General features: G+C 55.2%; 1 protein-coding gene across 3 annotated transcripts in view; it reads left to right on the top strand.

Annotated features, from left to right (window-relative positions):
* RNF212 (ring finger protein 212) overlaps nt 1-5376 on the top strand; it is a 10820-nt gene extending 5444 nt beyond the window's left edge. Inside the window, exons 5-7 of one of the 3 annotated variants that reach the window (XM_045289507.1) lie at nt 896-968; nt 3040-3221; nt 3575-5376. In XM_045289507.1, coding sequence (XP_045145442.1) covers nt 896-968; nt 3040-3221; nt 3575-3612 — 293 coding nt within the window. In that variant the 3' untranslated portion in view covers nt 3613-5376. Of the gene's footprint in view, nt 1-895; nt 969-3039; nt 3222-3574 lie in introns of those variants that run through there. The other 2 variants (XR_006680012.1, XR_006680011.1) reach the window with 2 other exon arrangements.
* The last annotated feature ends 10933 nt before the right edge of the window (nt 5377-16309 follow it).

Raw genomic sequence — 16309 nt, forward strand, 5'->3', positions numbered from 1 at the left:
CAGGCCGCTGGGTGTTTTTGCCCCGTTTTGTTTTTCACTTCAAAATAAGATACGTGCAGTGTGCATAGGAATTTGTTCATAGTTTTTTTTTAAAAAACTATAGCCCGGCCCCCCAACGGGTCTGAGGGACAGTGAACTGGCCTCCTGTTTAAAAAGTTTGAGGACCCCTGAGTTGGAGCTTACAACACACATCTTTGGGGACCCAATTCAACCCACAACATTGTCACCCCAGCCGATGCTCCCAGCTGCTTCTCTTCCTTTGTTTCTGTTAAAGTGCCCCAGGACCGGGACCCAAAGGGTTCCACCTATTACGGAAAAGCCGCGTTCCCCAGTTCCCCTGTGCTGGTGAAAGCAGAGGAGGGACTGTAGGAATCATTTTAAGAGCAGTGTCGTGCTCACCCTGAACCTTCCAGCAGGCGGCACGAACATGGTGTGAAGCGCTCGCTGTGTCGGTAGCTTTGTTCGGGGTCCTCCACGTTAGCCCAGCCTGGCTCTGCTCCCCAGGTCTGGGCTGGAGGAGCTGCTCCTGGGGAGCGCGGGGTCCACGCCCAGCCGCGCAGAGGGCAGTGCCATCGCCAGACCTGTCGGGGGCACCCTCTGTGTTCCAGAGAGCACCTGAGCTGGGTACTCGATAGGACTCATTGGCTCTAGTCCCCCGGAATCATCCAGACACTGCAGGATTCTCAGTGCCAGAGGAGTGGGCTGGGAGCAGGTTGCAGGGAAGCACTCACGTTCCCACCATGGGGGGAGGGGTGCACGGGCCCTCAGGAGGGGCCTCCTAATGGCAGGATGGAGACAGGAAAACCCCACAGACACACAGGCTTGTTCCGTCTGCCGCCGCAAAGTACAGTGGTCTGTTCATGTGAACAAGGTCTTTTTCACCCTCCCACCACAGGAAGCGTTTCCCACGGAGGCCTCCAGCACCTTGGGCTCACGCCAAGTCCAGCGAGCTTGCCGAAGCCTCTCAGGTAGACCTCACGTGCAACCTGCTAAAGGTGCTTTGTCTGAAAACCTGGACAGGCGAGCGTACTCCGGATCTGGCCGTTCCAGTGTGCCCCGCAGTGCTGCCCTGCCCTGCTCTGCTCTGCAGGGTGGCTCACATGCTGCATTGTATAGGGGCCTTGTAGGGGTTCACAACCATCCCCTTCATTGTCAGTCATCCACAGCAGAATGTCCACCACTGCAGTGGTTCCGTCCGGGCAGCGTAGTGGCACTGATGACACTCAACACGTTCTACAGACGCTCCCACTCCTTTTCTTAGCTGCTTCTCCCGCACGCACCTCACCCCCGTAACCTGAGCTTGTGTACCGATTCCATCCCACACAGACCACCCTGCCCCAGGCAGACAGCCGCTGCTCAGTAACCCAAACTAGAAACTGGACGATGCCGGGCGGGTAGGGGCTGGGTATTTGGGGTTTTAGGATTGGGGGTTTTATATATACTGTTTTTAGTTCTCTGGCTACCAGAATCTTTACAGTTTCAGTTTAAAATTTGCTTAAGATATATAAAACATGTATTGTTACTCTAAAAACAAAACCCAACAGTAACTATATTGTGGCTTTGGGGACCGTTTCCAGAGATCAGTTTTCCATACACGTGTGTTGGTTGATTGGTTTCACTCACTGCGGTGCCCACAAGGGACACTTCACTTCTCCTGCCACCTCCCTGTGGCCCCTGCTTCCAGCACTCCTCCTCGGCTAAACCCTCTGAGCGGTATCCCTGGGTCAGTGCTGCCCTCTGATTGCCAACGGTAGCCAGTTCTCAGGCATACGCCTCCCCAGAGTCACCGTCCCCTGGCAGACCTGCCTGCTGCCCCGTGGAGAGTGGCCGTCGATGCTGCTGCACAGCTGGTTTCTGAAGCAGAAGTAGAGCAATGGGAAGAACGCCTCGTTAGCGACTGCCCGGTGCTTCAGCATGGACGTAAGCCTGCCCGGTACTTCAGCATGGACGTAAGCCTGCCCGGTACTTCAGCATGGACGTAAGCCTGCCCGGTACTTCAGCATGGACGTAAGGCCTGCCCGGTACTTCAGCATGGACGTAAGGCCTGCCCGGTACTTCAGCATGGACGTAAGGCCTGCCCGGTACTTCAGCATGGACGTAAGGCCAGGTTGCAAAACACTGTCTGCAAAGGGCCAGAGAGCACATGGTTTGGGCTCTGCTGGCCATGTAGACACCATTGCACGTGTTAAGTCCACATGTGGACTTAACCACTCTTGGACTTAACATGCCCCCAGCATGCCCTCAAGCGCCCCTCTGCCACCCCTAGAATCCAGAGTGTGCAAGGCCCAAGCCACCGTGCCTTCTCACCGGCTGCGTAGATCCATGAGACAGACCCCTGCTGTGCCTGGGGGAAGCTTTCTCTGGGACACGACCGCTACAGCCGCCTCCTCTCCTTGACGTCCCCTTGAGGCACCGACCAGCCACAGCATCTGTCCCCAGCCCCATACCACACTGGGAGTGCTGCTGGGGCCCTGTCTAGGCCCCTCCCTCATCATCTGTCCTGCTGGGTGCACAGACAGCACGTGCGCGGAGTAGGGGTGGTCACGGGCCAGGGGGTGGGCAGCTCAGGACTACCTTTTTGCAAAGAAAGGGTCTAAGTAGGGACGTGGAGCAAGTGGGGGTGCGCTGGAGAGCTGGTTGATGCCAGTCTCCACCCCATGGACAGCGTGGTCGCAGATGCTGCTGTGGGAACTGGAGGAGCCTTGGGCTGTGCAGCCCTCACAGAACAGCCCGGAGGACGCTCAGGGCGTGCCGCACGCCAGCTGGCCTGCAGGGCGAGGCTCATACAGATGCCTGGGAAAGGGCTGGATGCTAACCAACTCTTGACTTACTCGTGTCTGATTAGAGGGGGGTTGGTCACAGCGACATGTGTCCATTGGTGACAGGACCCCAGCGGGGGGCGGGGGGTGCCCTGCTTGCCCTGGGTGCTCAGGACACACTTTGAAAGGGAAGAACCACCAGTGGTCTTTACAAAGCAGCCCCACTCTTGAACGTTCCTGACAGGAGAGGTCACGTTCTGTGTGCTGACTCTCTTGCCAGGGTTCCAACACTGCAACTCCCCTTCAAGGGACTGTCATGGACGCCACCATTAGAAGGGAGAGCTGCAAGAAGGGACAACAGCCCCAGCCTCCGAGACTCCCAGAGCACCCCCTCCTCGCAGGCTGCGGCGCGGGGGCCGCCCATCAGCATAGCTGGCCTTCTGCAGCGGCAGCACACAGCAGGCAAGTGGACTTGGTGATCTGTAAGATGAAACGCTCGTTTTTCAAAAGAGAAATCTCAAGAGCCGGGATGAGAAGGCAGATGCTTCTAAGAACTGTGCATCTGAGCCTCTCTTTATTAGCTTTGACAGTAGTAAGATTCCATGTTGCCCTCCGTAACATTCTCTGTCGCTGTGGCACAGGAAATACAGAAACTCAGTATGCTTAAGCCAGTCGGCTCTGCTACCAGCCTACCTTCTCGGTGGGCAGCGGTTAGCAGCCACGTTTTCTCCAATGGTGTTAAAATGAGTGTCACTCCAGGACAGCGTGAACTGCTTGTTCTCGAGACTAACCGCACATCTCCCTGCTTCCTCTAGGGTCTGCCCACCTCGGGGGATGCACGCAGGAAAGGTGACGCCGTCGTCTCCAGGAGCTGGACAGGAAGGGTGACCAGACGTCGGTGTGGTTGTCATATCTGGGAGTGGCACGTGAGGAACATATCTGAAACTTTGCTCTTCTTCTCAACAACGTGAGACTTTGAAATACCGCTGCTGGAGAAGAGACACACCTGCTGGCTGTCACTGCCCCCAAGGGCTTTCTGACCGCTGCACTCCGGGCAGCCCCAGGAGCTGTGCGGGGCAAGTCTCGTGTGGAACAGCAAGTCTCACAGCCAAGCCTCTCCAGCTCGGTCAGGCCCCGGGCAGCCCTGCCCGACCCTGTGGGGTCTTTCAGCATCACATGACTCTCCACGAACATCCACGTAGAGTGGGACTCGCCCTCCTGTTGGGAACATTTTTCTAAAATTGTCAAAGACCTTTGTACACAGTGCGTCACCCGGGCCGGGCTCACAGCACCGCAGTAGAGCAGCATCGTCCTAGTCCAGGGAGGGTAAGCCTTCATTGAGCCTGTTCTCAGGCCTCTACCTGCAATATAAAGGTGCCTTTCCCCTCAGAGAGTCACACACGTCCGTAGGATTGCTCTCCATGCAGAAACCGTGAACGTGAAATATAGTCAGTGAACGTCTGACTGTGTGAAATCACTTCTCCGGCCGACTCTCCTCTGGGTTTCATCACGGGGCGCGTGTAACCACAGAAATGCTGCTGTCACACGGGCGGGCGGATTTCAGAGGAATGTGCGGGGACTCCAGCGGGGTACTGCCGTGATGACGGAGAATGCTCGGGGCTCAGGGCCCTCCGCGGGGGCCCAGCAGCGATCATTGGACCAGACCGCGTTCCATCCGTACTACTGCCCACAAGCGCTCCACAGCTCAGCACTGACCTGACGGGAACAGCCAACACGAAGGGGTAGCGGAGAGAGCAGCGTGATTGTGATCAGGGCGGGAGGTGGTGGTGCTTGGGTCTGGTCACAGCAGCCCTGACGCAGAGCCACCCTGAGTGTAACAGCACAACACTGCCAGCCCTGCCCCATCCCCACAAGGACGTCTGCACTCACGCTGTCCATCCGACTTGTCAAGGATCCTCCTCTTTTGGGCGTCCCTCTGCTTTCCAAGAATGGTGCCCTTTTCCAGGGACGCCTCTCTCCTGGTGACATGGGACACACAGTCTCACGCCCTTGCTTCTGAGGAGCCTGCTAACTGCACTTCCCAGGCAGTTGGGTTTGTTTTTCCCTGGTCGCCCGTGGGACTCCCAGAATTCTTCACAGCATCGCTCCAAGACACCCCTTCTTTGTCGGACTCCTTAGTCCCTGTGCAGCTCTCATAGTTACTGGACCAATCAGGGCTTGAGTCAGGCACAGCTTCGTCCTCAAAATGACATCCTGGTTCTCCAACACTTCAGAGAGGTCTTGTGCCCCGGATTTACCCAGCGCAGTGCACCACTTCATCTCTGGACGGCTGTTTCCATGAGCACTGCTTATGAGCCAAGCCACGGGACACCCCTGACAACTTCAGCCCTTTCTCTGCTTATGATGTCGTCTGTTGGTCCCCTTGTGAGCAGTTGGGTTTCCTTTACATACTGAATGCTGCAGTAGGTGCCCACAGCCCTCGATTTCAGTAAGTAAGGTGTGTCATCTGCATCTCACGGGTTGATGAGCCTGCCGTACAGTTCGCTAAAGTCAGACGGGATAGACTCAAGGTCAGATTTTGAGTCTGGTGGACTTGTTTTAATTTTCTTCAACTTCACTGTATGTACAGATGATTAAATTGCTGGCCTGTCCCTCAGTTGGCCTCCTTTTGGCTGATGCTATTACCTCTTTCCTCGATGTAGTCAGTTCGATGCCTGTGTGTTCTGTCTGGTGAAGTGCTCATGTAGAATCCCCATGTCTGTGCCATCGTGTCAGTTGTCTCTTCAAGACCCCCTCTACGTTTGCCAAGGCTGCGAATCATCATGGTAGCACATACCCTCATCTTTCGCTGGTGGGGCAGCTGGTAGATTTGAACTGTGAACCGTGTGACTCAAATTGAATAAAGCATCTGCCTATAGTGAGGCGGATTTGTCCCTGTGCTGTAGATGCCAAGAGGCAGCACTGAGTTAACAAAGACGGGTGGTCGTGGTTCCCATAATGGACAGCAGAGTCGATGTACTGATCAGAATCGCTGACTCGCATGGGCTTGTGATGTCGGCTACTTGAGCAGGGCATTCCTCGCACTGAAATAGGTTGGGAACGTGCCAGGTATTCCCTTCATCTGTATGAGGGCACTCTAGCTGGAGTCCTAGGAATAGAGAATCCGACCATCAGTCCCCAAACGAGCTCATTTACAACCCTAGCCCCTATACCACGACATCTCCCAGATTGATAACTGCTCATCTCTCCCTCTTCCTCCCACAAAGGGATCTACAGCCTCTCACAAGAATGACTATTGGGGGAAAGGAAATGATATTGGGGGTGGGGCGGAGTTACTAGAAACTGGCTCTGAATGGACACAAGTTCCAGGAGACCCAAAACGTCACTGGCCCACCAGTCACAGGGCATGTGAAGGGCATGTGAGCTCAGTTCCATCTTGTCCTGAGCCCAGTGGGTCCCCAAACCCATCCCACCACAGGTCTCAAGTTCCAGAGAGCATAAGTGGAACAGACAGACCCAACAACTGACGTCCCGGGTCCCTGCTGTGGAATCAGGATGACTGTTAACAGGAGACACCAGGAGAGCAGCCTCGGTCTAGAAAGATAGTCAGCCAAGGTAGCACTGCATTCCCGGAGGGATTGCAGAGATTGGTGGTCCCCCCCACACCAGGCACAAAAGTAGATGGATCTTGAATCGCTGTACGTTATTGTAAACTCAGTCTGGTGCTGACCCTGGTTGCATGTCATAGTCCCGCTGTGGCTTCATTGCTGGGGCAAATCAACACATCTGGGGGGGGGGGGTGTATCCGTGGGTTGGGAGGACATCATGCTCAGAAAGTACAGGGTCGGTGAAAAAGAGGAAGACCCTGGAGATAGATGGCCGCAGTGGCTGCACCAGTGGGCTCAACCCACAGGGACTATCAGGATGGCATGATACCGGGCAGTGTGTACATCGGCTGTACATAAAGCCACTTCGAGTTGGAACCAACCCAAAGACACAACAACAGAACAAAAGCGTGTTACTCGGTGTACAGCCATGGACCTAGCCTTTTCAATTCTGGTTTAGAAGGACCGCCAGAAGGCACTGGCCTTCAGCGAGCAAGGCCACTGATGCACCTTCACCATTCAACCTCGGGTAGGTCAGCTCACCAACACCGTGTCCTGATGTAGTGTCCAAGGACTGTGATCACCTTTCCCTTTCGCAAAATGTCCCATGACCCACCGACTCCAGACATTAACCTGACAAAAATCCAGCCACCTTCTACCACAGTGAAATGTCTAGGGGTGCAGTGGCATGGGCACGTCAGGATGCTACTAACGTGGAGGACACGTTGTTGCATCTGCCCCTCCCACAACTGAAGAGACGAGGTACTTGACGGGCCTCTCTGGGTTTGGGAGACAACATCTCTTCATTTGGGTATGCCTCTCTGGCCTGTTTATCAAGTGACGCAAGGCGGCTACTTTTGAGTGGGGCTCTGAACCAGACAGCTGCAACAGATGTGGGCCCCGTGCAGTCTGCTCCACAGCTCCGATCCCAGGCGCCCACCCGACACTTGCTGTTTGAAGTGCCCGTGGCTAACATGCCATTGGGGGCCCCTTGGCAGGACCCTCTTGGTGAGTCACAGTACAGACCATTCGGATTTTGGACCAGAACCCTGTCATGCTCTGCAGGTACCAACTCTTCTTTTGAGAAACAGCTTTTGGCTGGTCACTGCCCCTTAGTAGAGACTGAACACCTAACCACAGGCCCCCCAGCACCATATGGCCTGCGCTGCACATCACGGCTGGCTGTTACCTGGCCCACGGAGTCCTGAAGTTCCAAGCTTAACTGCAAATGGTATTTACAAGACTGGGCTCCAGCAGCCCTCTCTGAATGTGCCCCCAAAGTCAGTCTATGTGTGTGTCATGGGCATGCTTACTGCCGGGCCGCAGGTTACTTCATGTGACTCGTCTAGCCATAGTCTCTCCGACCTGCACCAAACAACCCTTTGCTGAGGGTCTGGGTAAGAGAAGGCAGGGGAAGATCCTGAGAGGATGGAGTTGTGAGGGGTTGTTAAGAGGATTCATTGCGCTTACCGTCTTGCGGCGTATAAAACGAACTTTCCCAGAGGGAGGAAGAGGGGATCTCAGGCAAGAGCCAGGTGTGAAGCGAGGCCCTCTGGACCCCAAGATTGCTGCGCAGTAAATTTCCTTGATCCAGAAGACAGCAGCGGAACCAGGAGTCAGAGGTAAAACAGCGGGGCGGACTTCCCAAACCTACGGAGCAAGTAAAGCTGAGTGCTTTGGGCTTGTGGAGGGGCAGCCTCTGGGCACTTCGCTGGGGAGCTCAGCGCACCATACACAGAGCAGGAGCTGGGCGCCCTGGGGTCGAGGTCTCCAGCAGAGGGCGTGCCCTCCGCCATGTCATCAGCAGCCCTCACAGGGCTTGGTACTGCGTCCTGAGTGAACGGTCCCTGGGCACTTTGCCTCTGTTTGTAGCCTGTTAACTTCCTGAACAGACCCCTTCATCAAGAGGATTGTCCGAGTTCTGTGGCCATTGCTGGACCCCTGCTGCAGGAGCTAGAACACCCTTAGCAGCAGAGGAGGACTTAACTCATCAAGTGGGTAGGATGATCAAAGCGCACGTCAGAGGAGACTCTGGAATTTTTCTTAATTGTAGAGTAGCCAAGGCACGTGGAAGAAGTGAAGTTGAACAGCTGAGTAGAAACTGTCAGAGGCCTGCTCGAGGAGACGCAGCCAAATATGATGACGAACCGTGCAAAGACCTAGAATTAGAAACCAGGCGGGGCGAAGACGCGCCGCGTATCTGAGACTGAAAACTCAAAAGAAAGTCAAGCCTTGAATTGCAATCTTGAAAGACTATGGGCGAAATTCTGAATGGTGCAGGAAGCATCCAGAGAAGGTGGGAAGGATACCCAGTCGGTGTACCAAGAAGAAGTTGGCGATCCACCACTCCAGGAGGGAGCATATGAGCAAGAACCAATGGGCGGAAGGAAGACGTTCAAGTTTCCCTGAAAGCATTAGATCCAAGGCCCCAGAAATTGATGGGATGTCAATTTAAATGTCTTAACAGGCTGACAAGTCACTGGAAGCACTCACATACCTGTGCAAGGAAGTTTGGAAGACAGCTACTTGGCCAGGTGACCAGTGACCCTTGTGCGTGTCCATTGCAAAGGAAGGAGACCCGGAAGAATGCTAAGCTGTAGAACAAGATCACCCACAATACCTAAGATCATCCAACAATGGTTGAAGGCGTACATTGACAGGGAACTGCTAGAAGTTCAGACCAGGTTTAGAAGAGGATGTGGGGCCGAGGATATCGTTGCTGATGTCAGATGGCTCTTGGCTGAACGCAAAGAATGCCATGAAGATGTTTGCTTGTATAGTATAGACACCCAGGTCTTCGACTGTGGACCCTAACTTGAGAATAAGGAGAACTGCAGATGCTTTGTTATGTTTATGAGGAACTTGTACATGACCCATGAGGCAGTTGTGTGAACAGAACAAGGGAATGCTGCATGGCTCAAAATCGGGAAAGGTGTGTGTTAAAGTTGTATCCTCCCACCATGCTTCTTCAACCTGCACGCTGAGCACATCATCAGAAAAGTTTGACTACGTGCAGAAGCGTGTGGCATCAGGATTGGAGGAGGTTCATGAAACCTGCTTTATGCAGATGACACAACCTTGCTTGCTGTGAGGAGGACTTGAAATCCTTCCTGATGAAGATCAAGGATTGTAGTTTCCAGGACGGATTGTTACTCAATGTAAGGAAGACATTGGACCAATAGGCAGCACCATGATCAATGGAGAAAAGATTGAAGTTGTCAAGGATTTTGTCTTACTTGGTTCCAAAATCAATGCTCATGGAAGCAGCCGTCAGGAGATCCAAAGACAGGTTGCATTAGTCAAATCTGCCCCACCAGACCTCTTTAGAGGGTTGAAAGCAAGGCTGTTACTTTGAGGACTAAGATGCGCCTGACCCAAGCCATGTCGCACATGCATGTGAAAGTTGGACAATGAATAAGGAAGAATCCACGCATTTGAACGGTGGGGCTGGAGAAGAAAATTGAAAGTATATGGACAGCTAAAAGGACAAACCAATCTGTATTGGAAGGCCGGAGTGCTCCTGAGAGGCAAGGATGGAAAGCCTTCGACTCACGTACTTTGGACATGTTGTCAGGAGAGACCAGTCCCTGGAGAAGGGCACCGTGCTTGGTAAAGGAGCAGGGCAGCAAAAACGAAGGCTCTCTACAAGATGGATTGACACAGTGGCCGCAACAGTGGGCACGGGCACCGGAACCATTGTGAGGACAGCGCAGGACTGGGCGGTGTTTGGTTCTGTGAGGAATTGGGTTGCTATGAGTCAGGACTGACTCGATGCCTCATAGCAGCAGGCTGGCACGTTCTTAGGGCACTACCCTCCTCATTTCCCAGCCGGCTTATGACCAGCGTGGCCATCGTGGCAGGGATGAAGGTGATATCTGGGCTCAACATCATAGACTTCCGTTTACCAAGGCCCTTTGGGTACTGCCAGTGTGGAGCCCCTGAGATACGGGACCAAGGACATCAGCCAGCAACTCGGTGACAGGTTGATTGCCTGGGCCACTTCCATCATGGAAAAGGCAGTTTTTTATTTGTTTGTTTTTGTTTTTACTGGAACAGACATTTACTCCGGATAGGGACTTGCCTTCCCTGCACACAGTTCTGCCTTATCTCTCGTTGTTGGGGTCACAGAATGCTCTGCCCACCGGCATGAGACCCACAGCACAGCCTCCCTTCAGGGCCTCACTTCACAGCCGAGGAGCGTCAGCAGGCGGCCCAGACACGAGAATCCACTGCTCTTTCCCAGCCCCCGACGCCCCGAAGCAGCTGCTCCAGGCAAGAAAGGAAGGACCTTCTGCAGACAGAATGGCTTGGAGCTCTTCGTCCCATTAGGTCAACCGGCAAGGAGTGAGCGCATTCAGAGGTGCGATGGATCCTGGGGACCCTACGCTGCAGGCGCTGCGAAGGGAGCCACGGCAGGGTTATAGTCAACATGCCAAAACCAGGGGTGCTGTGGACGGGTTCGTGTGTCTCCCCCAGCCCCCAAACCCAGAGGTCTCACCAGCTCTCTGGAGTCTCCTCGGACACAGGAATTCAAGGAAGAGGCACTGGAATAAGGTGCCATCTGAACCCAGGAAAGGGGAGCTCAGAGAGTCACCGTGACCTCAGAGGGATGACCCCACTGTGACCCGCCCACTGAGGAGACTAGCAGGGGCCAGAACGTGAGGTCTCAGAGAAGCTGGGCTGGGAGAGGCGACTGACTCCTTGCTGCCAGCAGAGGGTGGGGCTTCACCTGGGACACACATCCCACCCTGTGCCCCTGGGCAAGCCTGCAGTCCCCATTCATCACACACGCCTGGACCCCCACCGGATCACGGACCACCACCATCAGCCCACTGCCTTTGACCCTCCACTACTTCACAGGAACTCGAGAACCCATACTTGTCATCCCTGGCCCCCCACACCCCTGAGGACAGGCCTCCCAGTCTGGCTGGGCCTCAGGCCTTCCGCTCAGCCTATGGCAGCAGGGAAAACACTGTGAGAACCAGCGGAAGCGGGCTCTCTCCTGGGGGTGCCAGAAGGAGCCATGAGGGCAGTTTCCTGACTCTGCTCGGGGCCCGCCAGGGTGCCCTTGGCCCATGGTGTCAGCTTCTTCAGCCCTCAGCAAGGCACCCTGCACACTTCATGCCTCAGTGGGGTGGGGAGCATGGACTTCCACAGCCTGAAGACCTCGGGCCGCAGACAGAATTCAGCATATGGCCTGGAGGGAAATCTGTTGAGGGGACTTTGAGTTCTGGGAGCAGGTAGTATCGTGGTTACTCGTTGGGCTGCTAAACACAAGGTCAGCAGTTCGAAACCACCAGTCGCTCTGTGGGAGACGCATGAGGCTTTCTGTTCCCATAAAACCTCAGTCTGAGAATCCCACCAGGGCCGTTCGACCCTGTCCCAGAGGGTCTCTCCACGTCAGCAAGGACTCCACATGCATGAGTTTGGTTTGGGGTGAGTTTTAGTTCTGGGGGCTGACGAGTTAGGAGGAGGAGGAGGAGAACCGTCTATAGAGAGGTTTTGCTGATCCTCAAAGCCTCCTCTCTCCCGAGAGAGAGAGATTGTAGGTCAACCAGTGGGAGTGTTCCAACAACAACTCCCACGTCTGGAAACACCCCGTATCCGAACCCAGCAGAGGCATCCACCACGGGCTCTCCGAGTGCTGCAGTAGGGGCCCTGCAGGCTGAAACGCCTTTCTGTTGGGGCCACAGGCAAGACGGGATCTCAGGAGCAGTCCTGCAGATGCCCCAAAGGGCTCTAAGTGTCCTCTTCCTTCCCCACTGAAGCCTAGTGCTTTGTCTAAAGCAGCAGGACGGGCCCCCGGTGGCTGACTCCGAGGAGACCCTCCATCCGAAGTGCTGAGAGCAGGGGCACCTGAGGAAGCCTTCCACCCACCCAGGTAGCTCGGCGAAAGGAAGGTCGACAGGTAGAATGCTCACTTCCCCACACCAGCCATGCTTGTGTCTCGTGTAAACGTGCGCGGGCGGAATGGAGTGTTTGGTGCCGTGGGGGTGGATATTGGGGCTTGAAGAGAGTCTCCAGGGTAGCCTACGTGCATCACGCAGTCCAGTCGTCGGGGAAGGAAAGGGCCCACTACAACCGGTGAACCAGTTCCTGAGGCGATAAAGGGCTGAGTAGACCCAGGTCCCCAGTTGGGCCCCTTTGAGATGGAGGAGGTGATGGAGGGGCCGCGGCACTGTCAGCAGCCCAGGGAACTCTTGAGAAATGAACAGCTTTGTTCTGTCAAGTCCAGGAGGACCCGGAAGCTCACTGTCCTCCCCACATGAAGAGTAGCATCCTCCCCAGCCCTGCTCCCAGAGGACACGGGATCGCGTATTAAGCACACACCGTTGGAATGGAAAGGGGTGGTGCCAGGCTGGCTTCACTGGAGAAACAAATCCAGAGACCCTCGTCTATGTATAAGGAAGAGTTTTCTATCAAGAAGTAATCGTGCATCAATAAAACATCCCAGCCCAGTCCAACTCAAGTCCGATACTAGTCCGTAAGTCCCTCTTCAGACTCCCACAGCTGCATGCCATGATCCCGGACGCAGAAGCTCACAGGCAGTGAGTGCAGAGTGTAGATCCAGTGGTGGTGGCTGCATCACAGGGTCCCCACGGGTCTCCGCGCGGCTCTTCAGCAGGAAGGAGAAGGCAAGAGAGCGAGAGGGCGGGTTCCCAGGACCCTCATGAGAAGGCCACGCCCACAAGGAGGCACCATTGGGCTGTGGCCTGATTGACAGGCTAGACTCCACCCCGACACTTGTACTTATCAAGTTGACATAAGAAGTTCTATAACTACTACAGGCATGTCCCCAGGTCATTCTTATATGAGCGGGGCTTCAAAACGTCCATGGGGGTTGGGGCGGTGGGGGGAGAAGATCCATGATCTTCCCTTTCCATTCATTAACTTTTCTATCACAGGCCAGAAGTGAGAGTCCGAGTTCTCCCATTTGCCCACAGGCTGGGGTCTTGACATGACCCTTGTCTAGTTCAACCCTCAGAGCAGTACTGTGGGGAGGGCAGGAGTCACCACGGCTCTGAGAAACTACCCGACAGCCTACCTCGCCTACCTCGCCAGTGTAACCTGCAGAGGACTGAGACTGGGCACGAAGCGCTGGCTGTCCCCCTCTGTCCTCAAGCCCACGATGGCATGCATGACACATGCAACTGACCCTCACGCAACACGTCCCACAGCCTGACTCCTTACCCGTGACCCTCCGGGGCCGAAACGGCCCACAGACGTTGACTCAAAGACGGCAGTGAGACAAGAGCTTCCACGATAGAAGGGGAAATAGAGGCCGAGCATGTCGGCCCCAGTGTTGGCACAGAAATCATTTCTGGATCACTGAAACCACACCACTGGATTGAGGCAAAACCGAGGTTTGGGCCTGTGGTGAAATGAGTTCCTTCACGTGAGCTCTTGTCTCGGTTCTGTGCCTGAAAGAGCCATCTGGTGCTTCCCCTAAGCCCAGAGGAGCTGTTATTACAGTTGCCCCACCACCACCATGTTTTAAAGCATTTGATGAAGACGTAATCCAGACGTCACACCATTCATTGAGCTCAGTCACACCAAGAAGTTCTGTACAATTGACCACACTCAGCTTAAAAACATTCTCTTCTTGTACTCCTTGAGAGTGGCCCCCTCCCCTCACCCTGCTGAACGCCCCAGGAACCCTTAATCTAGTTATTCTCTGCCGATTCACCCGTCCCGGGTTTCATATTCCAAAAGGCATAGAGAAATACACAACAGGACTGTGGGCTCCTCTGTGTGGGGGTTGCTCCGGCTTGCAGCCTTCGGTTGCGCGTGGGCTGGAGGCTGACATCCAGAGTGTGCAGGCATCACACTCACTACCACGTTGCCATCGGGTCAGATCCGAGCCCCTAGCAACCCTGTCCGTGTGCAAGAGAACCAGACGCCAGCCCGTCCTGGGCCACCCTCACAGTCATTCCTAGCCTTGAACCCTGGTGGCAGCCCCTGCATCCGTCAGTCTTGCAGAGGGACTTGTTCGTTTTCCCCCCCCCCCCACCCCCATCCCTGATCCCACTCCCTCCCCTCGTGCCCTGTTTCCAGAGTGTCAGCGGCGTGTGCACCTGCACGCCCACCGTTTGGGGAGGAAGACCTGCCTGAGGCTCACAGTGGGTTTGCAGCAGAGCCTGGTGATGGAGTGATTTCTTCCTGTGGCCTTTCGCCTTGGTCCTGTTAGAAACCAACCAACCAGCAGCCACACGGGTTTGGGAGTTTGTTCCCTTAAACCCAGAGGAGGTGTCGCCGTTTTCCTGGTGCCCGTTGCCCTAGTTCTTGGGAGAAGCTTGTTCGTTTGGGCCAGGGAGGACGCCAAGTCACTGCTGGCAGCAAATGAGACTTATGATCCAGTGAGATGGAGCCCCATGGGAGGGTCGGGGTGTTTAGTCCAGCTAGGGGACCGATCCACGGTTATGCAAATGAAACCGCTAACCCGTCCTGTCCTGTCCTGAGGGGCCTGCACTGCCATAAAGGGCGGACCTAAAAGAACTGCCCTCCACTAAAGAGGGGTAGGGCTGCTCTTGACTTTGGGACAGTCTTCTAGACTTGGCGTGCTTCCCAGTTGGTCCTGATCCCAGTGGGGTAACCTGTGACGTCTCTCAGATCCCCTCTAACTGTGAGTATGACCCTGTGCCCTGTGTGGTCACTGCAAACCCAGCAGAGGCTGTTGGCTGGTCTCCGAGGAGTAAAAAAGTTGGAGAGAGGAGATTATATATATCAGACCCTGACCTCACGGGGCTCGGCTTTAGACCAACACTCCTGGCCTCGCTTCCTCCCAGAAGTTAGGCAAGTGGGTCTGACGCTGTGACTGCCACGTGACAGGACACACTGGAATTCCACTCAGACCATTGAATCCCTGTCTGCGGAAGTGTCCCAAGCCCACCCGGGGCCTGCAGAAGAAGCCAGGCCCCAGGAGAAGAAGCCTGCCAGAGGGCAGACAGGAACAGCAGGGACTCCTGGGGAGGAGGTTCTTCTGGAGTGTGGGTGGTAGGTAGCTAAGCCCACTTAAGGGCTGCTGATAAGGAGCTGCTGCTGCTGCTGTGGTGACCAACCCAGCCATAAAAGATCACAGCTTCAGAGTGAGAAGTCGGAAGGTAGGGGGCACTGGAGGCAACGGCAAGGGGTGGGGGGGCGGGGAGAAAGAGGATCCGGACTGCTAGAGGAACTGACAACTCCTGAGACCCTCACTCTTTCCAGGAGGTGGAAAGCCTCGTCTCTCTCCCTCAGCGCATCGGGTGGTTTTGAACTGTTCACCTTTTGGTTAACAGTCCTGAATGTAAACAGTGCACCACCTGTGCCCCTCAGGGCTACACAAGGTTGTCCTGTTTGTTGGTCCAAACTCACTGCCATCAAGTCACTGCTGGCTCCGACCGAACCAACCCCTGGGGTTGTTTCCGAGACCGTCACTGTTTACAGGAGGAGTGGAAAGCCCAGGCTCCCTCCCGAGGAGCTGCTGGTGGTTTCAAACTGCCGACCATGCGGATCGCAGCCCAGCGTTTAACTGCTACACCACCGGGGCTCCCAGTGAATGCACAGGAGACAATGGACGATGCCCTGGCTGGGGTCAGGCACGCCCTCGTCCAAAATGCGCCCTCCTTGCTTGTCAACCCTCTACAGAGCTCTGGTGCGGCAGATTTTTACCCGACGCAACGTGGCGTTGGATCACTTGACTGCTCCTTCCGTGAGCACCGATTGTGGATCCAAGCGAGGTGAGATCCTAGACCACTGCGATCTGCCCTCAGTTTATCACGTGCTGCCTAGTCATGCAGATGTGAGGATTTGCGTTTTCTTGACACTGAGTTGGGGCCCAGCCCATTGACTGCCCTTCCTTGTTGGGAGCCGGTGGCCATTAAGGCCTTAGCCTCAGCCACGGAGCCGAACTTGGCTGCTTCCTGGTTGTTAAGTGTTGTCTTTCATTTGCTAAACCTGTGGGGGACTGGCCCTGCCTAAATTCCTGCCCAACCCTACCTCCACGTT

Source organism: Echinops telfairi, unplaced genomic scaffold (genome assembly GCF_000313985.2).
Source record: "Echinops telfairi isolate 266 unplaced genomic scaffold, ASM31398v2 ScPeMD7_28;HRSCAF=97, whole genome shotgun sequence".
Lineage (NCBI taxonomy): Eukaryota > Metazoa > Chordata > Mammalia > Afrosoricida > Tenrecidae > Echinops > Echinops telfairi.